At 42.1% G+C, this 26,510-nt stretch overlaps 2 protein-coding genes across 5 annotated transcripts in view; one reads left to right on the forward strand and one right to left on the reverse strand.

Moving 5' to 3' along the window:
• The first annotated feature begins 1,559 nt into the window (after window positions 1-1,559).
• Window positions 1,560-13,102, forward strand: LOC140563948 (basic helix-loop-helix domain-containing protein USF3). Of its 2 annotated transcripts, none has more exons than XM_072688905.1 (7): window positions 1,560-1,636; window positions 4,135-4,244; window positions 4,353-4,411; window positions 4,644-4,675; window positions 5,100-5,182; window positions 5,298-5,394; window positions 5,552-13,102. In XM_072688905.1, the coding sequence occupies exons 3-7, from the start codon at window positions 4,371-4,373 to the stop codon at window positions 12,400-12,402; spliced, it is 7,104 nt and encodes a 2,367-aa protein (XP_072545006.1). In that variant the 5' UTR covers window positions 1,560-1,636; window positions 4,135-4,244; window positions 4,353-4,370; the 3' UTR covers window positions 12,403-13,102. The 2 variants fall into 2 exon arrangements, with proteins under 2 accessions (XP_072545006.1, XP_072545013.1); XM_072688912.1 differs by having other exon boundaries at window positions 4,647-4,675.
• Window positions 13,103-15,164: 2,062 nt separating this feature from the next.
• boc (BOC cell adhesion associated, oncogene regulated) overlaps window positions 15,165-26,510 on the reverse strand; it is a 37,390-nt gene continuing 26,044 nt past the window's right edge. Inside the window, exons 5-19 of one of the 3 annotated variants that reach the window (XM_072688933.1) lie at window positions 24,959-25,102; window positions 24,268-24,561; window positions 22,478-22,750; window positions 21,835-22,082; window positions 21,297-21,462; window positions 21,143-21,199; window positions 20,570-20,806; window positions 20,036-20,214; window positions 19,552-19,651; window positions 19,326-19,448; window positions 19,027-19,209; window positions 18,549-18,748; window positions 17,917-18,005; window positions 17,469-17,617; window positions 15,165-16,497 (exon numbers count right to left, since the gene is read on the reverse strand). In XM_072688933.1, the coding sequence (XP_072545034.1) occupies window positions 16,373-16,497; window positions 17,469-17,617; window positions 17,917-18,005; window positions 18,549-18,748; window positions 19,027-19,209; window positions 19,326-19,448; window positions 19,552-19,651; window positions 20,036-20,214; window positions 20,570-20,806; window positions 21,143-21,199; window positions 21,297-21,462; window positions 21,835-22,082; window positions 22,478-22,750; window positions 24,268-24,561; window positions 24,959-25,102 (2,567 nt within the window). In that variant the 3' untranslated portion in view covers window positions 15,165-16,372. Of the gene's footprint in view, window positions 16,498-17,468; window positions 17,618-17,916; window positions 18,006-18,548; window positions 18,749-19,026; window positions 19,210-19,325; window positions 19,449-19,551; window positions 19,652-20,035; window positions 20,215-20,569; window positions 20,807-21,142; window positions 21,200-21,296; window positions 21,463-21,834; window positions 22,098-22,477; window positions 22,751-24,267; window positions 24,562-24,958; window positions 25,103-26,510 lie in introns of all 3 variants that reach the window. The other 2 variants (XM_072688923.1, XM_072688941.1) reach the window with 2 other exon arrangements.

A 26,510-nucleotide genomic window follows, 5' to 3' on the forward strand; every position in this document is an offset into this window, starting at 1 on the left:
TATCCTACATTTTTTCTGCATTTTATGTTTTTGCTTAAAGACCACTTATAACATCTGTGTGGTTTTATGTTTTAATTGTCATAGTTAATTTTACATTACCATTTTATTTCAATGAGGTGTGAAAATGTTAGTTTTACGCAATGGGGGGACTAAGGATTGCAGTCATTTTCTGTTCCCACTTAGTAGCTAGAATTCTCCCCCTATCGCACAATGCTACCAGTGCTGGGAGGGTGAAGGTTAGCATGTGCAAAGCTTCTAAGTAAGCCACCACATTTTTTTTAATACTAATAGATGTAAGATGGTCACAAATATGGCTTTTTGGCAACTTTTTTGACATTTTGTGAAGTTGGCACACTGTAGATGTGTCCCGACATAGACATACTTAACTGCTTTCCATGTACTGCAAACAGAAACAGATCAACCAAAGGTCCTGAGGTCAAGAATTGTTCTCTCAAATGTATTCAACAAGTCAGAGACTACAGGATGGTACCTGATCAGATCTGCTCATGAGCCCTGTCAGTTCCATTCAGCTTCTTTCTCATCCTCTCTTAACATTTTATCTTATCCTATCTTATCCTTTCAAAATCCTGAACAGAGATAAAGCACAGAGCAGACACTAACATTATTTTATCTCTTCACACCTTTACTGTTGTGTAAATCATCTGCTTCTGCACCCAAAGATATTAGAAAATGTCAAAAGATACAAAGTCCAAGAAGGCAATGAGTTCATTCTTTTTTTTGTACCATTGCCTCATAATCACGATGTTTTAGACAAGTTTAAGTTGTGATCTCAACAAAACAACTGGTTATCTCGAAATCATGCGAAATAAAAGGTGTAATCTAGATTGAAACTTTGTCCTAATAAATCAAATTATCTTGAGATCTGGTGCATGCACGAAATAATGGTTTAGAGGAAAAGAGAGGGGAAAAGAAAAGACTGCTCAGGAATGAGACTTTACTTTCTTGTATTTTTGCACTGGAATTTGAAGATGGAAAACATGTCATGAGAAAATGTATATAAATAATAATAATAATAATAATAATAATAATAATAATAATAATAATAATGCACTGCAGACCGGCCACCTAAAACTGGACTTTCTTAGAAGAATATCATCGCTTCCACAGGAGAAGGAAAAAAACGTAACTTTCAATGGATGTCTTTTAATTTTGACAAAATGTAAATAACAACCACGAGCTTCAAAGTTACATCTAAACACAATATACACGCTGTGTGTGTGTGCAATGGGGCAGATGACTTGACTAATTACAAGGGGTGTCTGGATACCTTTGGACATTGTATTCAAATCTGTATGGTGATTGGCTTCAGTAAGCAGCTGCAGAGAGAAATGCACGTCCTTGTATTAAGCGGACTGAGCGGACAGTAGCTCAGTTGCTCACCGTATTTTAATGGTAAACGAATCAGTGTTTCATGATAGGCCACACCCGTTTATTTCGTATTAGCTCCGTATTGGTCAATATTCTTATTCCTATACGTGATTGGTCGGTTCTTTCATTCCGCCCGCCCACCCTGTTCGTGTCAGGCATTGGAAAAATGAAGTGAATTGAAAGGGATCAACAAAGTTTTGACGGGGGATTTTTTTATTCACGTTTTGGATCAGAATGCAGGATGTTGGTAAGTTTTACATGTCGGAATTGTGTCAATGTGGACATATCGAGGTAATGAGAGAGCTGATAATACTGACCTGTAAATCTCCAGTGTGGCAGCAGCACAAAGTAAGCTAGCCGTGAGGCTAATTTGGCTAACGCTAGCTAGTTGTTTTTAGCGCAGTGGCTAACTAGCAGCCGCAGGTCTGAGGAGCTTATCATGAAAGTAAGGAGATGTCTGCTGGCGTTATTTCACGCATTTAACTTTCTGGACATTGTCTTTTTAATGGTGTTAGTTGGTCTTGCCCTCAAAACCGGCATTTCGCTGTTTTAGGAGGTTCGCTAGATGAGCTAAGCTAGCTAACTAAGTAATGCTGTCAGTGTCAGTCTCGTTACACTGAAGTCGACACTAAAGTCTGCTACAAACGAGAGCTGACTGACACACACTGTTCAGGTGTGAGGTTCGAGGTGTCACATATTCCCTTGCTCTACTTTTACTTTCAGACCGTGTAGGCGAACTCTTGAGTAGAGTAGCACTGGACTGTGGTGCTGGCTAACCTAACTGACATAGCTGTAGCAAAATAGCCTGCTAGCTGAGGGCAGGTCTCGTGTTTCACCATGGTTGAGATCAGCTCGCTTTTACTCTGATTTCTAATTCTGTAGAGTTCAGTGATGTCAGTTCTGTGACTGGTTTACACACTGCTGGAGTATAGTCAGTAACAACACTGAGCTTTTACGGTTATAACGTTTAGCTACGTGTTTATTCAGACTCAGACGAGGGCATGTTTATTATGTATTACTGTGAATGTTTATATATGTGCAGTGGTGCTTGGCTGTGATGATGGCTAACCTAACTGATATACACTATATGTCCAAATGTTTCTGGACACCTCTTCTAATGAATGCTACTTAATTGTGCGCCACAGACACACAGAGCTTGTCTAGTCCATGTAGAAAAGTATTGGCAATAGAATAGGAATAGGAATAATTCTAATAGGAATAACTCTGGAGCAGCTAAGCATGAACCTATTGGCCCCATGCCTAATGCCAGGCGTGGGCTAGAGGGGTATAAAGCCTCTCAGTTCTCTGATGTGATGGTGGCCCATCCAGTTCTTTTGGGATGAGGTGGGGTGGTGATCCTCTAACATCCTGACCTCACTAACGCTCCTGTCACTGAGTGCAATCTAATTCTCACATCAGTGCTATATAATCTAGTAAAAAGCTTTCTCTGTACAGTAGGGTCAGTTACTCTTTGTTTTAATGCCCTTGATTTCAGAAGAAACAATGAATAAGCAGGTGTCCTGATACTTTTGTCCCTGTCCTATGGCTGTTGCACCTGTCAGCTAGCTAAGGTTTAAGTCTTATGTTTTGCCACAGTTCAGATTTCAGTTTGATTCAGATTATTTTACTCTGATTCTAAATTGTGTGTAGATCAGTGATGTCAGTACAGTGACTGGTTTGCACACTGCTGGATTGTAGATATTAACAACACTGAACATTTATACATTTTAAAATGTTTGTTTATTCACACTCAAACAAGAGTCTATAGACATCTATAGATGACTGTATATTATTATATCTGTGTTGTGATGCTGTCTTAACTAACTGAGAAAGCTGTATCAATAGTTAGCTGTCTAAATAAGATATATAATAAAAGTTCAGATAATGTTTATGTTGTTGGTTTGTCAGGTTAACACATGCATGGTGTTGTCTTTGAGGTTTCAGTTGTACGCTTAATATAATATAGTAGTACAGTAGCACATCCCTGTTAACAGGGTTGCCTCTTTCTCCACATTGTGGTGGTAAATGGATTGGCATTCAAATCTTTTCCACATTGACCTCATAGCACGGCAAACAATGTGGAGTGTGACTAGCAATGTTAACTGTGATCACTCAGTAGATATTACAAGATTGTTAAATAAAATATGAGTCGGTTGTGCTGTGTGGACTGATGTAAATGATGAGACTAAACTTTTTGGGACAGAGTTAGGCTAGGTTCAGAAATCACTCTGAATCTAGATGATCAACAAGAGATGAAAAACTCTTTGGTGAACCTGTGCTAGTCAACATGTCCACATGGATATGGTGGCTTTTATTCATATAGGGCATATGTGGTACTGTCTTTGAGATAATGAGTAAATACATTGTATGTTCAAATATTTGTAGACACCCACTCATGCTGATTGTTGTTGGTGCTGATGCAGACAATAATATAATAAGATAAGGTAATAAGATAATGCTTGAGGGCTATATACCCTTCATTGGTTCAAATATTCCAGAGTGAGGCCCATTCTAATGACAATACTTAAAAACATGGATGTACCTTTTAAGTAGCTGAATTCAGTTAGAAAAAAACTCTGGATATTTTTGTACAGTGTGTGTACCAACTGTAACTAAATGCTGGGACACATTAGGAAATTCAGGAGTAGTGATGAATTAAGCCCTCTAACATGATTATCATTTATTACAACTTCTATTTAATAAGCTTTAGGCCTCTGCAGATAACGAATTATCACTTCTATTTAGCTTTCTAACAGTGAATTCTTTCATGAAGAACTCATGAAGACTTGTGGTTCCTGAGACTTTTAAGCTGGCGCAGATAATACCCACTTGCCCACTGCTGGAAGGACTGGAAGGTAAGATGAGTTCATAAGCACTGCTTACTTCTACCGTGCACTTAACATGTCTTGCTGATGTTTTGTTTCCCCTTCTTCCAACCGGTTTCAATTCCCCTGACAACACAGCCTGCAGTGTGTGCCACAATGCCAGAGATAATACAGAATCAGCCCACTACTCCAAAACGGTACTGTTTTGATTGTTCTTGTAGTACATAAGCTCACATAAAATCACAATTGTATATTGGAATTAGGTACTGATATTCACATGTTTGGACTCACTTGTCATATCCAGACCAAACAGACTTTGTTTATTTGTTTGAAAACAGGAATTGTCTAAGAAATCTTATGGGAAAATATAGAACATTAGTCTTGGTGATTTATTGATTGATTTATTTATTATGTTTTGTTTATTTTCAGAAGGAAGAAAAACAAAGAGACGCACAATGCAGGTGAGAAAGTAGTATTGAACCTTCACTATGTATTTAGCTGCAAGTTCATGCCTCTGGTTTACTGTAGCAGGTTGTTTTGGGGAGATTTTTGTTTAAACAATATTTAGGACTTGGTTAATTGTAGCTTGTATTTATGTTCAATAAAAGCTGCATTTGATCCCATGTGTTTATACTTAAAATCTATAGGTAGATATGTCTGAACCAGTTCCAACACTCTCCCCTTGGGTTATGCTGCATTTAGTTAGTGGATTATTTTTACAGATTATTTTCCAGGATACATTATGAAATGGGGCTGTAAATTTGGTTTGAGTATTTTTGCACTGTTCCACATATCATCATATGTGGCTTTTTACATTTTGTTTCTTTTCTTTATTAATGTTTTCAAGCTTTACCTCTCTAATAAATGACAATGTTTCTCCATCAGTGGAAAGACACCGCAAAGAGAAGATCAATGCTGGTATAAAGCGAATTGGCGACCTCTTGCCCTGCTCTCAGGCCTTAAAACAGGTATCACAAAATAGAACACACAGTCTGTCAAGACACAACTGTCAAGAATTTTTATATTGCGGTAAGTTTGCATTATTCACTTTTTGCTTTTGTTTTTTTGTTTTTTTTCTTGCAGAGCAAGAATATGATTCTGGGGGAAGCGCATCGTTACATCTCAGAGCTAAAGCAACAGAATGATGAAATGCTTCTCAATGGAGGAGACAAAGTACAAGGTAAGAAATGGCTTTAGCTCCTAGTAAGCAGATGTTGATTCCTCTAGTGAGACAATGTTGTGTTGTGAGATTAATATAATGTTTGTTATTGATAGAAATTATCAGTATGCAGTTTCTTGATTATGTGTTAAAAACTATATTGATTATGTCTCTGCAGCGGAAGAGATAAAACGCTTACGACAGCAGTTGGAGGACTTAAGAAAGGAAAGCGCTCATTATATTGAGCTGCTCAAAGCAAATGGCATCAACTTTTTGGACGACCCCACAATACACTGGAAAGGCAAGCAGCGCTGTGCAAAAGTAGCCAAAATCACACCAACTCACTTGATGTCGAAGGGGATAATTGTCTGCTCTAATGGAAATTCCACTGGCTCTACAACTAAAATGTCCATACCTTTAAATCCTGTTTCTCACCTTGATAAGCAGCCAGTGAATGCTATAACCATCCAGCCGCCTTGTGAGGTTCAAACGCTTGGTGTCCCAAATGGAGCACAAATTAATGAAATAATAGTCTCCTCTGCTGCATCTTCGCACATTCCACTGGCCACTCTGATTCCTGCTGTCTCAAAACCCTGCCTTGCAGTGGTAGAGCAATATACTGCTGTGGCACCAGTTGTTCCAAAATTGCCTCCTCCAGTGAATTACATAACCCTTCAAGGCTTATGTCCCAAGCTTGCAGTCACTGCTCCCCTTCAGCAAACTCAGCCAGCCCACCCAACACCAAGTCTTGCATCTTCTACCAGTCTCACAATGCCTCTCCAAATTCAGCCAGTTATTAATTTAACCTCCTTGCCTCAAACTGTGGTCAGTAACCCCATTGCGTCTAATACGTCTTCAGTGTTTCAACAGGATGCTGAAAGCAGATCTATTGCCCATACATTGGCAACTAATTCTAACCTTCACAGGACCAGTGCAGCTAGCAGCACACAGACCACATGGACAACACTACAACTCACTGGTAACACAGTACAGCCTGTATGTCAAGCCCTGGCCACAGAATCCAGCAACTCTGGACAGAATGTTCAGCAACTGTCTGTGTGTCCAGTTGTGGCAAATCCCCCACTTCATCCCACTCCTCTACAAGTACAAACACAAGCTCCTATGCAACTGCAATCCCCTGCACCGACACATATCCCTGTTAAGCCTAGACCTCCCCAGTTGTATCCAGCTGTGGTGCCCTGTCCTCAGACAGCTGTAGTTTCTCAGACATCACTTTTATCACAGGCAACTGTGGTGTCTCAACCTGCGGTACTTCATCAACCATCTGTTGTCCCTCAGACTGCATTATTGACTCAACCTCAAGCAGCTGTTGTGGCTCAGCCTACAGTGTTGCCAAAAGCTGTTCCTCCAACTCAACAGTCCCACCCTTACCCTGCCATACAACCTAAGCCTCAGCTTCACCAAGCTGTACCACCTCAGCCTGAATCCCAGCCTGCAATGCCATCTCAGGCTCCAGCCCCTCCAGCAGTGTTGCCCCAGGTCCAGTCTGCCATCGTGCCTTCACTTCAGCACACTATTGTGCCCCAGCCTCAAGCTGCCACACTGCCCGTTCTTCAGACCATGCAGGTTCTGCAGATGAACCCTGATGGCACCCCAGTTATTGGGACATCTCCCCCTCAAAACAATCCAAACGTTGTTATTCTACAACAGGCCAGCCCATGTCCAGCTCCACAAGTAATTAGAGATGATGTGACCAATCAGGCACCATGCCAACACATTGTGATAATTCAGACACCGACTATGACGCCCGCTCCGCAAAATCAAGCTAATGTTGTGCCAACTACAGCCCCTACCTTGCATAATCAAATAATTACTTCCAGCTCCCCCTGCACCACTGCTGTCCAAGCAAATGTGACAAAACAGCTGGTTCACATCCTCCCTCGGCCTTCGACACAGGCGCAGACACCGGCACCACAGACTATCACTGTGAATGGGCAGGTCTATGTTTTACAATCAGTGACGTCAACAGAGAAAGGAAGCTCTCAGGTTAGCCAAGGTGCTACACAAATTATTCAACCCACCAGTGAGGAATCCAACACCAACGTTGCATTAAATTGTTTGGGTGCTCTCACTAGCCTTAGCCAGAGCATTTCACAGGTCTCAAGTCAAAGCAATGTACAACTACATACCGTTGCGCCCCCTTCATGCACTACAGTCCAGTCTCTTGCCAAGCCTGTCTCTGGAATCACTGTTTCTACTGAGACCGTGTCTTCCACTGTACCTGTGTCCTCAACATCAATCAGTTGTGCAGTTAACATTCTGCCAAGAAAGAGCAATGTGGTCTCTGTAAACCAAACAAAACAGATATGTACTAGAAGGGCCAGATCAGCCAAGAGAAAAGACCCAAAACAGAGGAAAAGCATGAGCCAAATAGTTGCAAAGCCATCACATAAAAAGGCTCCTGATGGAAATGTTACACAAGGACTTCCGTCTACTACGACAGACGTTAATTTCATGAAATCTACTGATGAAGATATAAGCCATAAAGGTAACGCTCCGAACAAACCTGTGGTCATCAGTGTTGCTTTAACGTGCAGTAATTCCTCAGCCATCTCTGTAAGTTCAAGTAGTAAAATAACTGACAATTCTGTGTGTGCTTCTGGAAATGGATTTACCGCACCGTCCGTAGTGGATGGAGTAGAAGCGTCAAAGAGTAAAGGAAAATCTACTGATGTTACCCCCTCAACATGCAGTGTAACAGTTAGTACTGTAAGTACAACTGTAAATTCAACCCAGGATAGTTTAGTAGCCCATAAAAAGAGCAGCGCTGTTTTAACGTCTGAAGTCAACCTTCAGCCAAATGCGACGTCAGGAAATGGCGTTCTCTCTTCTAAGTGTAGTACATTGGACGCTACTGTTACATCGTTTGCCAGATCTGCGATGAGTAATACCTCGACCACAAACGCACTGACTGAAATAGTTTCTCAAAATATGTTTGACAACAATAGTTCTACAAGCTGTAGACCAACAGAATCAAGTGCGAGTTTAGCCCAGAATAGAACCACATTGACCAGTGGCAGCTCTACAGAAACTAAATTAGTGGTTTCGTCTGTTGAATCTGCTCTTCACCAACCCCAGAGTATACATTCAGGCACCAGTGTTGCTCCGACAAAAAGTGGACCAACGGTGTCCCTCTCGCAGAACATTCCACAAGTTCAAACTAATTCTGGAAGAGAGGAAAACTGTCAGTCGGTAGAATCTCCACAGGTTCAGACACACTTTCCTTTGCCCACAACATCATCATCTTGCTCCGATCCCTCTACATCAGTACCATCAAACTCCACACCTCCTGTTCTGTCTCAAGAGTCCAGAAATTTGAACACTTTTGTCAAGCCACTTAAACAACAGCAACAAATAATGTGTGTGCCACCGGCTAATCACATCAATTCAATGACAAGTGTCAAGCTTCCCGAATCGAATCAGAACAATGAACCTGTCAGTGGTAAACACTCAAGTGAGAATGTTACTGAGGGAGGTTCGTTCTCACAGAAAGGGACTGTTCTTTCACAGGAGGTATCTACATTGGAAAATGAATCCTTTGAATCCCCACTAGTGACAAACAGGCAGACCGATTCACCCATGGCAGGAGGTTCTAGTAGCAGGGGATTTTCAGTTGCATCTTTGCTTCCAACAGGGCATAATATTACTGCTTGTCCTAATACGTTTGGAACTTTTAGTTTCACCTCCGAGCAGGCAGAAATTTTAGCTATGGCAGCTCGAGCCATTTTCGAGCAGGACAGCCCAGGAAGAAGAAGTGGAAATTGTGGTGGCGACCCATCAAGTACAACTGCCACTGGATGGGATCTCCCAAAAACACAGCAAATCCCAACCGTCAAGGAACGGCTCACAGGACAACAGTTGAAGCAAGCAAAGCAAGCTGACCTAAACGTGCCCAAAACTCCATCCCAGGTTGCTGGTCGAGGTCCTCTCATCGAGGTTTCAGGCAGTGGTACAGCTGGTGTCCGGCTTCCACTGAGCATGGCTTATTCTCAGTCCCAACCTAGTACTCTCACTAGTCTTAATGTGAATAACCTCATCAGACCAAGCTCTGTACAACCCTATCCAGGGTCTCCTAACCTTGGTCAGCAGGTTTCTGTTCCATCACCAGGGGGAGCAGCAATTCTGGTGTCTCAGTCGTCATCTCAGGGTACGCCAAGCTGCTCTGGCCCAGGACAAGTTAATGAATATACACCTTTGAAAAGTGCCCTAATGCGAACGCATGTAGGTGCTGGGATAGCTGAACGGCATCAGAAAGATATGCCAAAACGCTCAGCCCAAGAGGACCTTGTTCTCCCGATAAACAAGCGCTCAAAGCCATGCCCAACTGCCAGTGTAGGTAGGATAGATGTTAAGGCGACAGACCATGTCCAAGTAATGCCTGGACAAATGCCTCCAAGCTCCTCAACAATAATGACAAGAAATCACTCTGATGGCGGAGGGCCCCTGTTTTCTGGAAACACTTTCATGAGCACTGTGCTTCGACCATCTGATGGACACTGCCCTTCTCAGCTGGCGCCACATGAGCAAAATCCATCTAGTGTTGTGCACCTTCAACAGGGGCACACACAGCATGCTACTCCGCAGCCTGGCCAGAATGTGGGGGGCAACCATTACCTCAAACATCAGCAACAGGAGCAACCGAGACACCTCTACCAGCTTCATCATCACCTTACCCAACCAGACACTCAGATCCACAATATTTCGCAGAGGACTTTGTTACAAGAGCAGCATGTCCACAAAAAACGAGTAGTGCGCAGCGGTCAGACAGGACCCACTGTAGCTTTGCAGAAGCAGCATCACTTGGAAAAGAATAGCGTGCAGCAACACCAACAGCAGCATCAACAACAACAACAACAGCAGCAGCAGCAGCAGCAGCAGCAGTCTCAGCAGCACCAACAACAGCAAGCTCAGCAGCACCAACAACAGCAACAGCAGCAGCAACAACAGTCTCAGCAGCACCAACAGCATCAGCAGCAATCGCAGCAACACCAGCCGCAACAAAAAACACCGCAGCTTCCACAGCAGCAACAGTCACACCAACAGCAACAGCAGCAGCAAATCCAGCAGCAGGGCTCCCATTCACGCCATCAGCATCTTCAGCAGCAGATTCAGCAGCAACAACACTTTGGTAGTAGACAGGAAAAGAACTGTGAGGGCCAACAGGCTGGCCCCAGGGCTCATCAGACCAGCCATTTGAGTCAGCAAGATCGCCAGCCTGGGCAGGATCATGGAGCTATGCAAAGACTGATGGGTTCTCGCACTTTAGAGCAGCAGTTGACCTCGCAGGCTAGCAATCCTGTTTCTCGTTCATCAGATCTTGCCTGTACTCCTTCACGACAGGATCGCCATCGTCTCTCTAGTTATTCTGCTGAGGCGCTGATTGGCAAGACGTCATCTGCTGGCGACCACCGCATGGGGCTTCATCTTCAGGCTTCTCGTGGCAGTTCACAGGATCAGTCTGAATTGCAAGGTTATGTTGACTCCTCACGTGGCAAAGGGAATATTGCTCACAATCCTCAGAGTAGGCTACCCCAAGATCACACAGGAAGTGCAGACATCCAGCGAATATCCGAGTGTTTGCCTTTCAAAACTCTCGTTAGTGGGCATCAACTAAGTAACTTTGAAGTGCAGGTATCTCGCAGTGGTGACATGAGCAGTAAATCTGTGGCACCAGGTCAGAGAGGTCCTCAAGCACAAGCAGGATTCCGACTAGGGTCCGGTCCCTCTGGGGATGGACGGGCACGTGGGACTTATGGGACACATCCTTCGGCACAGGGGGTACAAGCTGGAGCAGGGCTGCCACGTGAACAAGATGGGTGTCACCAGAGTTTTATGCAAAGTCTTCTGGCCCCACACCTTCCTGAACAAAGTGGACACCAAAGGGCCGCACAGGGATGTCCCCCAGTGAGTGTGGAGTATAATTGTGTTCCTGGAGTATCTTCTGGAGACCTACAGGCCAAAGCCTCAAGTCCTAACTTGCACCCTACACAGGCTGCTCCTCCCATGCACCTTGGAGACAACAGTAAAGGACATATTTCTCAGGTTAGTGGCAATTTGCATGGCTCAGCTGTGAGATCAGTTCTACCACATCCTCCTTCAACACCACACAGCAGCTCAGATACAGGCCGTGCGCAAGGTTCCAACAGGTCACTTTCGGCTGTCAGTCAGCGGACCCACCATATCGGACCAGATCCCCAAAGCACAAAGATCCGCCCAGGAGATCGACCTAGGTCGGGCAACTTGAGGCCTGTAAACACATTCGAACCTGAAGGTTCTTTGTCACTTCCATCAAGTGGAGGAGTACTGCTTGGACGCTCACAGGCGGGTGGGGAAACCCGACGTAGAAGTATTGTGCGGTTCATGGCAGATGGTGCACAGGTCAGCAGTGACAACAACCTGGTCTCAGATCAGCATCTCACCCAGAACTTTGGCTTTTCCTTTATTGCCGAGGGTGGCATGAATCCTCCTCCGCCGATTAATGCGAATGCATCCTTTATCCCCCCGGTCACCCAGCCTAGTGCCTCCCGCACACCTGCTCTCCTTCCTGTAGAGCCTCAAAACACTCTCCCTTCTTTCTACCCTTCATATTCACCTGCTGCTCATCCAAGCCTTCCCAGTGAGATTCCTTTGCAGTATTTCTCCAACCAGATGTTTACAAGTCCAAGTGCTGATAAGAGTAGCACTGCCCCTTTGAACAATCGTTTCGGCTCTATTCTCTCTCCCCCTCGTCCTGTGGGCTTTGCACAGGCAAGCTACCCACTGCTTACGGATATCACACCAATGCCTATTGCAAACTCCTCAGGCATCACTCCTCATTTATCGAATTTTAACCTGACCTCTCTGTTCCCCGAAATAGCCACAGCGATGCCCCCCGATGGCTCCTCTATGCCGATGTCCCCATTACTGTCACTTGCCAATACTTCATCATCGGACTCCAACAAACAGTCTAATCGTCCAGCCCACAATATCAGTCACATTCTCGGCCATGATGGGACCTCTGCTGTTTAAATCTGTAGCAGCAAGGTTCTGAAATATGGGCTTTATCTGCCTCCGTGCTACTTTTCTATTACCTGAAGTGAAATGTTCATCACCATACATTTTTTGGACCATGCTTCATTTGGGTGTTGCAGCAGTCTCATCTCTTCATCTTTCTGAGCCATGTTCAGTGTATAACACTGTCTGCTATGTTTCTGTGACGACTGAACACTGACAAAATAAGAATGTCAGAACAACGTGTTACTTGGTGCAGTTAAACCTCACGCTCGACTAAATTTCAGAGTTGATGGAATTTGATCCACGTCCAGATTATAGCATGCAGTATTTACTGTTAATCAGGATTGGGAGAAGAGCACTGCTAGTGTAAGCCTAGATTGTTTGTCAGCAACACGAATAACATCTGAGGTGTCACAGGCCTAAATGACTAATGCGGTTATTATCTGGCATATGATGCCACAAGAAATATGCTCAGTGTTTTTGTGAACGCTCGCAGCCTCCACTAATCTTTCAGCGGCTGATGGACTTTCAAAGGACTTGTTTATACACAAGTTCTTTTTAAAGCCTTTTTCCATCTCTTAAAGAGAATACAATTTTTCAGCGGTTAGGACGAGTTAAATATACTTTTACTTATTTATGGAGAACTATTTGTGTTGTGTAGATATTGTAAATACACAAAGGTGATTATTAAAATGTTTTTGTTTTGTAATTAAAACTGTGGTGTGTTATTGACTCAGACTCTGCGGGCACATGAAGTGAAGTTCTTTTTAAAGTGTTAACCAGATTTGGTGATGTAAATGATAATGAGTGCCTCAGTACTTTTCTGAAGTTTGGTTTAAGTAACCTCATCAATAAGGCAATAATCAATAACTGGTTATTCATATGTTTTATCAGTGACATTGATTGTTTAAATCATTTTGTCAGTCAAGACAGTAAATGAAATCATTCAAATACGACTTTTTGGGAGCCGTTAATTCAGAAATCCAAACTTTTATTTGTAAGAGACACACAAATGATTTTACAGTAGTGTTTTTATTTGTAGGGTGTTTGACTGAATAGCTTTCTTCTTCTAAAAAAAAAAAACATGATCTAATAGTCTTAGAGCTCAATTATAGCACATAATGAGACATAAAACTATTGCTGGGCTGCACAGCATTTTGAATGAATTTTTGAATTTTCTATTAAAAGGAAAGTATAGTCCATGTTTACACCTAATCCTTATCTGGGGATCCTGTCCTATTATCCATTCATAACAATCTTCACAACATCGATTTATTTTCTATTCAAGCAGGTGAAAGCTCAAAAATACACTTGATTGCAGAATTGCTGATTTTCTTTCAGGCTATGTTGCTTTATTGAGTCCTCCAGTTAATATGAGCTGATCTACTGGGGTAATTAACATTATGTGATAAGAACAGTGTTCACAAACTATTGACAACTACAAGTTCATACCTTTAAAGCAAGAAGACAAGACCCAACATCAACATTTGAGCAGTTTGGGATTTATACACTTATTTGGAATTTAATTTCATGTTTAAAGAAGTCAAAAGTTGCTGTAGAGGGCTGTAGGAATGTAGTAATAAATAACAAGTTAATAAACAATGCCTACTGTACACCAATCAGCCATAACATTAGTAACACCTGCCTAATATCAAGTAGGTCCCCCATTGTGCCACCACAACAGATCTGACCATTTGAGGCATGGACTCCACAAGACCTCTAAAGGCAGATCCTTTCTGTTGTGAGGTGGGGCCTCCATGAATGAAATCAGTGAGCCTTAGAGCTGTAGTGCCCATGATCCTGTTGCCTTGTACTGTTTTTGGTAGGTACTTGGATCACTCTACAAGGCCTGTCTGATTTTTTTTTGTTTATTTTTAGATGTTCTGACCCAGCCGTCTAGCCATCAGAATTTGGTCCTTGTCAAAGTGGCTCAGTCTTACGTTTGTCAATTTTCCTGCTTTAACACCTCACCTTCAAGAACTGTCTAGGTGAAGATGGCCCATTTTTGTTAATGTAATTGCTGATCGATGTATATACACAGTATTTGCTCAAATTTCCAGACTTGCCTGAAAACAGCTACAATGAATCCAGCTACCTTAGCAGACCCAGAACTAATTTGCCAATGCTAGTACCTCACCTTAATAATGCCCTTAGTGGCTAAATGCAATAAAATCCAATATCTAGTGTAGGGCCTTTCCAGAAGTGTGGGAGACTTGCTGCAGCCAGTGGGGGGGATAATCACCTTATTAATAGGGGATGAATGAATGATTGATTGATTGATTGATTTAACACTAATACACACCAAAACACAGACCCTGATGGCTGCCTCACCCTGCAAGTGTTGGTCACATCTTAAATGATTTAGATAAACTGATGGTTGAATTGTTTGTCACACATTTCCCAATGAGGTTACATTCTGGTGTTTGTATTGCTATGGCATCACCTGAACTCCCTTCTTCTTCAACACGTGTGGTTTGGCACCTTGCATTGTTTTGTTGGCAGATCAAGTAATTTTTTGTGGTTCTCCACTGAAGAAGGGTTGAATTCATTTAGACATCAGACATCCACCACAGCTACTAAACATCAGTGTGTGGAATCTGAGCAGTTCTGTTTGGCCACCAGTGTATTATATTAGTGCATTTAGCCTAGAGCATAAAAGTCAGGGGAAAGGGTCCAAACTTGTAGGTGGTGTAATGTGAAATGGACATTGCTGTCCAGCAAGTTTTACTTAAACAGCTACTTTACTTCAGAGGCAATGAAAACGAAGGTAAACAGAGTGATTTCTTTAGCTTTATTTACATGCAATAGTGCTTCAGGTCATGTAACCAAAACAGCTACATACACTTTCAAAATGAGTTGTAGATTTCATGTTTTCCTTCATTATTTCATAGTTCAGCACTTTGTGAGAAGGCTAATACTGATGCAGTAGTGTAGAACAGTTCACTGATCTTCAGAACTTGACCTGATTTCAAGGAGCTAGATTCAGGATTCTTGACTTTGCAGTTTACAGAATTATCACTGGAATCATAAAACAGCTGAAAATCTTAATTTTAAAATAGCCTTTGTTTAAAATTCTGAAATATTCACCATAAAAAGAGTCACTTGCATCATCAGCAAGTACAGCAGAAGTGGGGTAATGGAAGCAAGAACTTCATGACCAGGCAAGCTGCTCCTTAAAACCAGGCAAGTGTCTAAAAACCAGTATAAATCTAAGGTAGGTGTGTTCATTCCAGGTTTCCCATTCAGTTATTACAAATATTCATAGTCAATAGTACTAAAGGCATGGTGCTTATACTTTGCATATGTTTGTTAATACTTTGTTAATGAGCAAATACATGTTTCTTTGTGATTATATGTACAAAAACGCTGCACCAAGAAGCCCACCACCACCAATAATGCCACATGTCAGTCAGTGAGAGTGTTGTGCAGTTACAATCATACAATCAAAACCAGACCAAAGGTTCTGCCAAATGATTTTGCAGGCAGCAGAGCTACTACATACCATGACGTATGAGGAAACGGTATGCTGCACTACTGCATTTCCCGCATGGTTGTTGAGATCTTACGTAGCCTGTTTTGCTCAGGCTCTCCACATTCTAGCAGTCGAAACAGCTGGTTAAAGATAATGGACTTTATCAGTAAAGCATGGACAACACTGCTGATGTTTCCAGCCATTGAAAGTCTGAACATCTAAACATCCACGGAAGCTTGATAATGGAAAAGTGTGAAGCTTATTTATGCCCGGCTGTTTGTCAGAAAGAGCATTTGCTAATTTCTTGTGTTAGAAACTCCCTGTCTTGGTGGTGACAAGTCAACATAGCAATACGTGTTTATCTGATATAAACAATCCATATATACAGGATAACAAAACTGTCCTATTTACACAAGCATAAATATATAAATATAGTATCTGTTATACAAAAATAAATACTGTCTCTGTTCTGTTTTTTTTTTCTTTCTCTTTTCTTCTTTTTTTTTTTTTTGTTCACCCACTCCATGGCCCCCGCTCTTCTAGCTGATTTTCACACCGGATTGTGCTGATTTCCTGTAACGCTGCATCCTGCAGTGCCATTGAGGTGCTAGTGTTTGAAGCTCCTAACAGTGGCAGGTCTGGAAAGACAGAAAAAATAGATACCTATTTCATAAATACATACGCACACATTCCCTCAGTCATAAATCAACTAACCTATCCATGCTTTACACACAAAAGTATTCTTGCATAGCTACTGTCGCGAGCTTGGACTGGCTTTACAGAACAATGGCAAAACTCTCATCCAATGGAACAAATTTAGTTTAGGGTTTAGAGTCACTGTATTAGGCTGAGGTTCTGCTTAAAAAAGGCAGCTCTGCTGAACTGGACTGCACTGTTGTAGCTAGAGGTAACATACTGGTAGTGATGGGTATAGGTGTCGGGCAAAACACTGTAATGTCCATCCTGTAATGAATCTACCCTAAAACAGCACACAATCAGACCCCTGGTCACTTCATGTGAGTAGTATCTGAATTGTATCCTGATTTTAGCCACATGCAGACAGACCTGAAATCCAATTGCTGTGTGGGATGGAATATTGGAATATACCACGTTGGAGACTGGGGTTTGATTCCCAGTCTGGGTTATTATGCTGTGCCACACCAGTCCTTGGGCAAGACTCTCAACACTACATTGGCCCACCTCTGTAATACAAGTAACCTTGTAAGTCACTCTGGATAAGAGCATCAGCTAAATGCCATAAATGTAAATTCAAATCTGCTTCTTATAAAATGGCTTGCAACCAGTTATTTATAAGTTCACTCTCTTCCTGCGCTCTGCTAAAGATGGTTGCTGCCTTGAAATGTACAATTTTACATGCCATCATACAAACTTTGGGGAAGGCAACAGCTTCAGCAGTCCATGCTGACAGGAAAATGACTGATTAGATTGATTCACTGAATATATATATAAATCCATGCTACAACTTCTGATGAGGCTGGGTGAAACTTTTTGTTTATGCTGGTGTTCTGTAAAGCGTGTCCAACTCATTAGCAGTAGCTAGGAAATCTATTTGATCTAATTCCAGCTACAAGATGCTAAATACACTTACCTACACTTATGTCCTCCTCTGAGTGCAGTGTCTCAGATAGAGTGTGGTTTTCCTGCGTGTGTTCAGGGTGTTCAGATTGTGGGCTGATGAGCTCTACTGAGGAATCATCAGGCTCACAGCTACCCTCCTCTTCCACTTGGGCAGGGATGCTATGAACAGCAAACAATACATAGTCAGAGACATACTAGTCAGAGCCTATTATTGGCTCTTTTTACAGACTCAGAGTTCCAAGTTTCAGGTTTTATTACAAAAGCAGTTTTGCATAATGAAAAAGTTCATGAAATATACTAAACAAGTTAAATCCCAAAAGATCTCCCATCCCCTACTAATGAAACTAAATGTATTAACAAATACGTCAACAGTTCCAATTAACCAGGACAATGCAGGTTCGATGGAGATTCAATGTCAATGTAAATATGAATACATGCCATTTTTGAATAGTTCTTACCCGTTAGAGTAGTGATAGGAATGTGGATTTCCATTGGAAAGCCTTTGTGGCAATAACGTTCCACATTCCATTTGACAATCTGCATCATCCTGCAAAAGAAATGCAAAACCTGCCTTTAAACCTCACCTATTTCAGAAGAAACATCAACAAAAATTGTGATTTTGTGTGTACTTTATTTACACATTAGTAAAATGCATGGCATCAACATGGTTACTGCCTAAAGTGAGAGTCACAAAACTGTGGCAGAGTATTTTAAGTGGGATTTATGTAGTTAAATGGGCAAATTAATTCCATGCAGTTCTTTTTTTTTCACGGTTTTGGATTGCAACAAGGTACCTAAGTGACCTGAGATAACTACACAACAAATGTGTTGTGAACAAAAATTATTGTGTGATTCTGGTCCAAATTACTCCAGATTGTCCTGTTTTTTTGCCATGTTGTACATGTTGTAGTATACATAAAAGGGAAAACCTGCCAACTGGCTTCCGTAAAAAGTGTGTTTAGAGTTTATGGTCTATTGTCTGTATAACTGAGAGATTAGCCGAAATACTTCTTTTAGGTCATTCCGTTTTTTTAAACAAACACTGTTTTAATGTCAGAACTAAACAATTCTATATGCTTAGGATTCTTACCTGGTTTAGGCCAGGGAGGAAGTGATGTTTCCCGTTGGCGACGTAGTCTCCTTTAGGTGCATAGACAGTATGTCCAGGGGTCATGTGGGAGTCCAGAGGGCAGTGGCCTACCAGTGCCATGCCCTGCAATGGCACCATGGTGTACTGGCAGGAGGGCAGGGGAGCCGCCACAGCGGGGAAACACATGTCTGAAGTTTGTTCTGAAATACAAACAAGTCCAGTGTAAACTTACATATTACACGTACAGCAGCGCAAAGCTGTCTCAAACCAGAAAGTTCTGTTTCTATTTATACAATCTGGAAACAGCAGCTGTTCATTATGTGGCGTGAACATAACAAATACACTAATTGACAAAAAAAATAAAGTCTTCTCCTATACAGTTACTATTTCAGAGACAGAAGACTGATTATACTGCTGAAATGGCTCTGTGTTTGTCATGCGATGAAAGATCTGTAACCGCCTCGATGAGTGCACTCACTTTGCTTGGCCCAGGCTCTCCACAGACAGAATGGAATGAAAGCCACGATGATGAAGACAAGGGCTCCCAGTACTACCACACCCACTATCAGGTAGGGCAAGTCACTGGGCCGCGGTACAGGACCTCCTGTTTCTGGCCGGTGCGAGGAGGTCTCTGGGGTAGTGTGTTTCTGGTTGGGTCGAGCTGGAAAAATTGAATTTATTGAAATGATTGTTTTGAATAAACAAATTGAAATTATATATAAATTAATATATTTATACTTTTTATTTTCTAAATGCATTCCAGACAGTGAAACCCACCTTTGGTTTCCAAGATTACGACGTTTCCAAACTCGCTCACACCTCCCTCATTGTAACACTGCATCTTAATATCATATGCTGTCTCCGGCTGCAGACCTGTGATTGCGTGCCAGTATCGGTCACCTGCACAGTATCATCACACCACATTCAGTATATTTTCCCAAACACTGGTGCTGACGAAAATGCAGCTGAAATCTGTTGTAAATGATCTCATCAGCTGACTTACCATCCACTACATCCCTCTTGTAGTCGCTGTCGTTGTCACTGTCAGTGGGCCGGTAGTAGATGTAGAAGCCGTAAATGGGGGTGTTATTCACTGGTGTATACTGAGAAGACACAAGAACATTCCTTTACACCGCATTCCGTGTTTGAACACAAACCATAATGCATAATGCAAACAAACTGTGCTGAGGGGCTGAAAAGCGCCAAGTGCCATGGACAAATTGATCAGCATCAAAAAACAGCCAAGACATGTCTGGTGTCTGAGCAGGAGCTACAAGGCTAACAAGTAATTAAAGCTTGAATCCAAAATTCTATCTGCACTCCGGATCATATGTTGCATTGCTTCTGAGGTTATTAGTCTCAGTTTCAGTTTACTTATCTTGGCCAATCAGCTACATTTGGCAAATGTAAACGTAAAGGGGAAAATTGTGCACATTTCACATCACACCAAACTATCACTTTAAGGATAGCACAGATAGGGTACTTACTGTCCACTTGAGGATGATGGTGGTCTCGTTGATGGCTTCAGCATAGGTGATATAGGGGCCGTCGACAGGGCGGAGATTGGTCTGGCTGCTGCCCACTACTGTGTAGGCTTTAGAGGGGGCACTCGGAGGACTCGCCCCCAAAACATTCACAGCCAAAACACGAAACTTGTAAGAGGTCCCTGCGATGCACAGAAAACCAATGAAATAGGCTGTTAAGCAAAACTCTGAACATTATGCTTTCTGATGATGAAAATGTCAACATATTTTATTAGTTAACAAAATCTACTAAACAACCTTCAGTAGACCCACACTAAACTGCAATATAAATGTTATATCTTATTTTCTGGCATTCTGTAGATGTGCTTTATTTCTTCTTATTTACTTCTTATACTTAGGTGCTGTGTCCTTGCATGACAAATTTAAATGAAAAACATAATTGTGATTATTATTACTATTATTTTTACAGCATGGAAGGTTAACATTGATGCATGCAATGTTGACAGTGATGAGGGGAATGATGATGATGAAGCCCACCTTTCTCCAGGCTTTTGATCTGCACTGAAAGGCGTGATGGGGAGATGTTATCCTCTGCTACCTCCCACTCGCTCCCTCCTCCTCCTCCTCCTCCTCCTCCTCCCTCCTTACGCAGCTTCTTATACTCCACACGGAAGCATTGAATTGGAAAACCTCGGTTTCCGCGGGGAATCCAGGTCACGTAGGCAGAGGTTTCCGATGCAGTGGTGACTGTGGGTCTGTCTGGAGCTTCAGGGGCTGCAAAGGCATAGACAGGGTGTAAAATGTGAGCAATAGTCAAAGTACTGCTGTGAGACTGTGTATGCAATCACATATGATTCAGAGACACAAACACAGTAACACGCTGTATCAGACTTACTGTCATCCTTAGTCTGAGTTAGGATTGAAAAAGACCAAAAGATATAGAATCAAAGTTAGTACAGAAGTGAAAATCAGTGGAATCAGATTAGTACATACAGCATAAAAAATAAACAGTATAGAGCTGTTACTAGAAGCAAGACTGAAGATCAGCTTATGCCCATGCAGTAAATACAAGTGTTAGGCACAGAATTGGAGGAATCAACAAATACTTACGAGAGAGACGTGACGGTGCCACTGGTTTGGGGCGCTCAACTGCTGGACTCTTGCGACCTACAGAGCAAATAAAACTGTTTAGTACTCAAGTCTTCAAAACGTTTTTCACATGTTTGTAAAAAACATACTTCTTATAAACAGTAGTTCAGTTTACCTTTGCCAGTTCTGAAGGTCATCATTGCAGGCTGACCGAGTCCAGCACAGTTCTTAGCTGCCATCTCCACTTCATACAGGCTGGCTGGTTGCAGTCTGGCGAGAGTTAACTTGTTCTCCAAACCAGAGATGTTTTTGATGGTCCATTCACTCAAAGAGTCTCCAGCCTGAGAGCGAGACAGGGAGGGATAGAAATCAAATATGTTAATGGACTGACAAACATAGAAATCATTGATTTTATTATTATTATTTTTTTTAACATATATCAACTATAAAAGGGGCACTATGATGATATGTTATTGATACAGTTAATCTGCCTCTACTGGTGGCATTTTATCTGTGTGCCAATATTGTGAGTGTATTGTTAAATACACCTTTCAATACTGTGCTATAATATTTTTTAACCACTTGGACAAATACAGAGAATTGAGAGAATGGAACTACACACTTAAAATGTAAGGTAAAAGACAACACCAAGAACTGAATGACAGAGACAGAAATGCTAAGCTGAGCATTTCAAGCAAGGCAAGCTGTTTTACCTTTCTGTATTTTACGATGTACTCCAGTACTGGTGCACCCCCGTCATGCCTTGGCTCCCAGGTAAGCTCGTAGTAGTCAGCTGTTCCTGTTCGTGGCTGGCTAAGGATGACCGGAGCCTCGGCTGGGGAAACGTTCCATGTTTCTGAGCAGTCCACCAGCACATCTGCACTGGGGGCCACGGGCCGAGCTGGAATCAGCTCCCGCAAAACCTTATCGGGGTTTATGGTGTGGATGAGGGGCAGCCGACCTGGCCGAGAGGGGGCTAAAATCAAAAGAGTTGCCATTTAACAGCACATTCAAATGTACATAAAGCCAGCTAAACTAAAGGGTCATCGTTTAGTTATTAAGCTTGTAATTAGCTTAATAATTCAGTATGTGAGCCCACTATGAAATAGCAAAGGGAAAACCTACCAATAGCATGACTTTCATAAGCTACGGGTTTACATTACTGTAACACTTTACATTACAATTGTAAAAAAAGGGGGAGGGTGTTGGACTAATCTATTTCTAATCCATATTTGAACTGCTCTGCTCTGACTTTGGTTAGACTGTCTGTACAGCCAGTCCTAAAGCTCCATCAGCTCTTTTAGCCCAAAATGTAAGAAATGTCCCTTAAAAGTACCGCTGGGCGATGGTGCGTACCTGGAGGCCCAGTGAGGAGTCGTGCTGCAGCTTGAGCTCCGCCCACCCAGTTCTCAGCCATGCACTGATACACTCCATCATCCTGTGGCCCCACGTTCAGCACTCGCAGCGTCTGGGCAGACACGCGGTGGTGAGAGGATGGGCTAAGTGGTTGTGCGTTGTGAAGCCACATCACAGTGGGAGTGGGGTTCCCCCGAACCTGACAGGTAAACCTCACAGTGTCACCCCACACCGGGTCCTGCTGCTGCAGCTCCACTCGCACCTGAGGAGCCTCTGAAACAGAGAAAGAGCAAGTTTAGAGTGATTTTGTAGATACAGTGGAAATGCACTATAATATAAGTATTACAAGACAACATTAAAACAGGGATGCACAAGCACTCTTTAAAAAGGGCACATCAAGGGTTCTTTAGCAAAGCCATTGGTTCAAAATAGAACCGCACCCACTCAAAGTACCTTTAGGATGCTTAAGTGGTTCTCTGACTGGTTAAAGGGTTCTTTACATTGTTGGACAAATCTTTGTAGACAGCTCTATCTAGAACCTTTCAAGATTGCTCTGTAAAGCACCATAAATGAGTGTAACAACAAGTCAAAGAACCCTTCTTCAGTACAATATAGAACTGAATAGCACTGTATAGAACCATGGCATGCTTAAATGATTCTTTGTCACGAATAACACGGAAAAAGCAGCATTATCTACCAATCAGATTACATGGCAGGCTGCTGATTAATGTAGTCGTATTCCACATAGTAGTATACATATTAGTCGCTGTCATGCACAAACACGTATGTCCAAAACGGTAACTTTATGAAGGAAAACACCACGCTAACTTTCAAAGGAAGTCAATGTATATTTATTGGTCTATTCACCAAAATTCTGACACATGTACAAAACAAGTCTGAGCATGGTTTGAGTGTGGTTCTTATGTGTTACTCACAGCTTCTGTGTCACGATTCAGGTGTGAGAGTGTGAGACAGTAAAACAACAGAAAAGCTGAGTCTCTCTCTCTCTTTCTCTATCATGCTTTCTCTTTCACTCTCTTCGCCCAGTTTCTCTCTCTACCTCTTTCACCCCCCATCCTGTCTTTTTTCTCTCTCTCTTGCTCTCTCTCGCTCTCTCTTTCTCTCTCTCTCTGTCTGTCTCAGCACTTGATGGTTGGCTGCTAGTGAATCAGCCAGCACTCATTAGAGCAGCAGCAGCCTTGGCTTAATTAATCACAGCTGCCGAGAGACGAGCCCACAAAAACAACCTCATCAGTGTCTCGGCTACTCTATCCTGCACACACGCACAGACGCACACACACACGCATACTGCTCTCAGCTTTCACAATGGCATTCGTTGTTCTATAGATGCAACACTTTCCATTTCCCAGCATGAAACTAAACCACTACAGGCTGCTTTTTCAAGAGCCTAGAACAGGACCAGATTACCCCCTTTAATGACTCTCTATTGAAAGTAGACTGCGGCAGTAACGGTAATCTACATGTGGAACCACTCTCTACTCAAGTACAAAACAGCAGAATTACATTTGTACAACTGATTACACAAATGCAGACTTGATGTAAACTACACACACTACTGTCTAATAGCTAAGCATCACCACTCAAAGGATTGAAATCAACAGAAAACAGAAAATGAGGGTGTAGATAATGTGTACCATGGTTCAAATACACAAATCCAGTGGAACTTCACAGCTCCCACAGAACTTGTAGAAAGCTTTTTTAAAGAATTATGTATCAATTAAAAATAGATCTCACTCTACATCCATCAGCACACAGAAACAGATACTCACCAATCACTTGTACGTCATAGAGTACAGTGGCTGTGCCCGGGGTGCCCATGCCGTTGTGGGCGTGGCAGGCGTAGATGCCTGAGTCGCCCTCGTCCACAGCGTCGATCAGCAGGTTGCTGAGCAGGAAGCGAGTGTTGTTTTGAGGCTGCAGGTTGCGGCCGTCTTTTGCCCATGTGACTTGTGGGGTGGGGGTGCCGCTGGCCACACACTCGAGCACTAGTCGGTGGCCTTTACGCACAGTCATGGAGCGCGATGCGGGCGGGTAGATGATCCGCGCTGCTTCTGACGTGGAACCTGTCAGAGGGTGACAAATAATACTGTGATTGCAGTGCTGATGATGCTGCTTTCCAATGCTGTCCAGAACACTGGGACACTCTGTTGCTTGTTAAAGTACAGGGTGTTTATACTGTAAATGTGTTATATGGAGGTACAGTTGTGAATGTTTTTTGAATGAGGCATAATAAAGGACAGCAAATTAAAAAGAAAATGACTTAAAGGCATAGTAAATTGTAAGGGATAAAGGTTTAAAATCATGGTTAAGGTCATGTAGAAATTATTTTTTAATGTTTTTAGTAAACAATGTAAACAGACCTAAGTAAAATTAGTGAAATACAAGAAAAAATGTAGGATATAGGCCCTTTAAAAAAGAATTCAATAATGACAGTTTGTTGCAATTTTAGCATCCACTCACGTCTTATGCGAAGCCGGTCAGCAGAGGTGGAAGTTTTGACCTCTTGGGTAACCGGATTGTAAGCAGCACATTTGTAAGGCCCCTCATCATCCTGGGTGGCGTTGGCTATCTGTAGGTTCCCTGACGGCATGATGAGGTAATTCCCTACAGTCGCAGACAGGGGGCGGAGGTTAGCATTGCGCAAACACACTCAGCAAACACTGACAAACAACATTACAGCTTATTCAAACCACAGGTCTCTGTGCAGTATGTTGTATGTGTGTGTTCTGACTCATTTTGATATTCGAGCATCCATAAGAGTTAATGAACGGATATTCAGTTAAACACAGAAGACAAAATACCAGCATATCATAAAAAAACATTTCCCCTCTTAAATGAAACTTGTTTGTGCGGGAAGGTTTGGCATTGCATTACTTGGCTACCACAGCAGTGCTGCTCTCAGAGACTTCTTTTGATGCCATATTTTCACCCTGACTTCTAGTTCCCATGTAATACCCACAGAGTGTTTTCAGCACTCGGATGCCGGTGCCCGCAATAGTAAGCTGAGTATCTGATTACACATGCACTCTTTTCCAAGCTCATTAAAAATTACAAGTTGTATAGTAACAAAGTACATGTCATTTGTTAAGGTGCACTTAAAGTGTCACAATGTTATTTAAACTGTTGGACCTTTTTTACTTTTATAAAATATCTTACTTTTTACTTTATTTTAGAATTGTATTTTAAAAATGTATGTTTTAAATATAATTTGTTACTAAAATACTACTCAAAAACAAATAACTGGATGTGCTATATATACCACAAAAATATGTGCACTGGGGAGAGGATGAGGTCAGGGCAACTGTTTGATCAACTCTGGCCCACCAGCAACACTTTAGGCAGAACTGTTCTTAAATATCAGTAAAAATATGAAGCAGCTCACAGCCACAGCCTAGCACACCTTTTAATTGACACTGTTTTCTGACCCACAAAAAGTAAGAAGACTAGCTAAAGCTGTAGAGCTACAACTTCAATAACATGACAAAATGTAATAATATAATAATAACTATATAATATAACTATAAATATATAACAATATAATATAACTCCTTACAGTACTTTTACTCTTGATACATTTAAAAGCAAGTACTTTTGTACTTTACTGCAAGTAGAAATGTAAATAGAAGACTTTTACTGTAGTAATATTTGATCAAGAGTAAAAGGTACAGGATTTGTTTACTCTGTCCAGCACTGAAGCTCCTTAAAGATGACACTGAACTCTAACCACTATGAGCTGAACATCAGAACTGCTCCTAGATCTGCTTCCAGGAATGTACCAGAAACCTATATTGCCACTAGGGGGCGCCATAAAGTCTGGACAAGAGCAAACGACTGAAGACTCAATTACTCTGAGTGAAACAGCAGCTGCCAGAGAACCGCATACCAGGCATGGCGAGAGAGCACATTTAGAGATGACATAAATAAATGACGGCAAAGATAAACAGAATATTCCCATGTTTCAACATATTGCTGATAAGTGGCTTATCAGAGCAGCAGTGATGGCGCTGATAAA

This window comes from Salminus brasiliensis, chromosome 1 (genome assembly GCF_030463535.1).
Source record: "Salminus brasiliensis chromosome 1, fSalBra1.hap2, whole genome shotgun sequence".
NCBI lineage: Eukaryota > Metazoa > Chordata > Actinopteri > Characiformes > Bryconidae > Salminus > Salminus brasiliensis.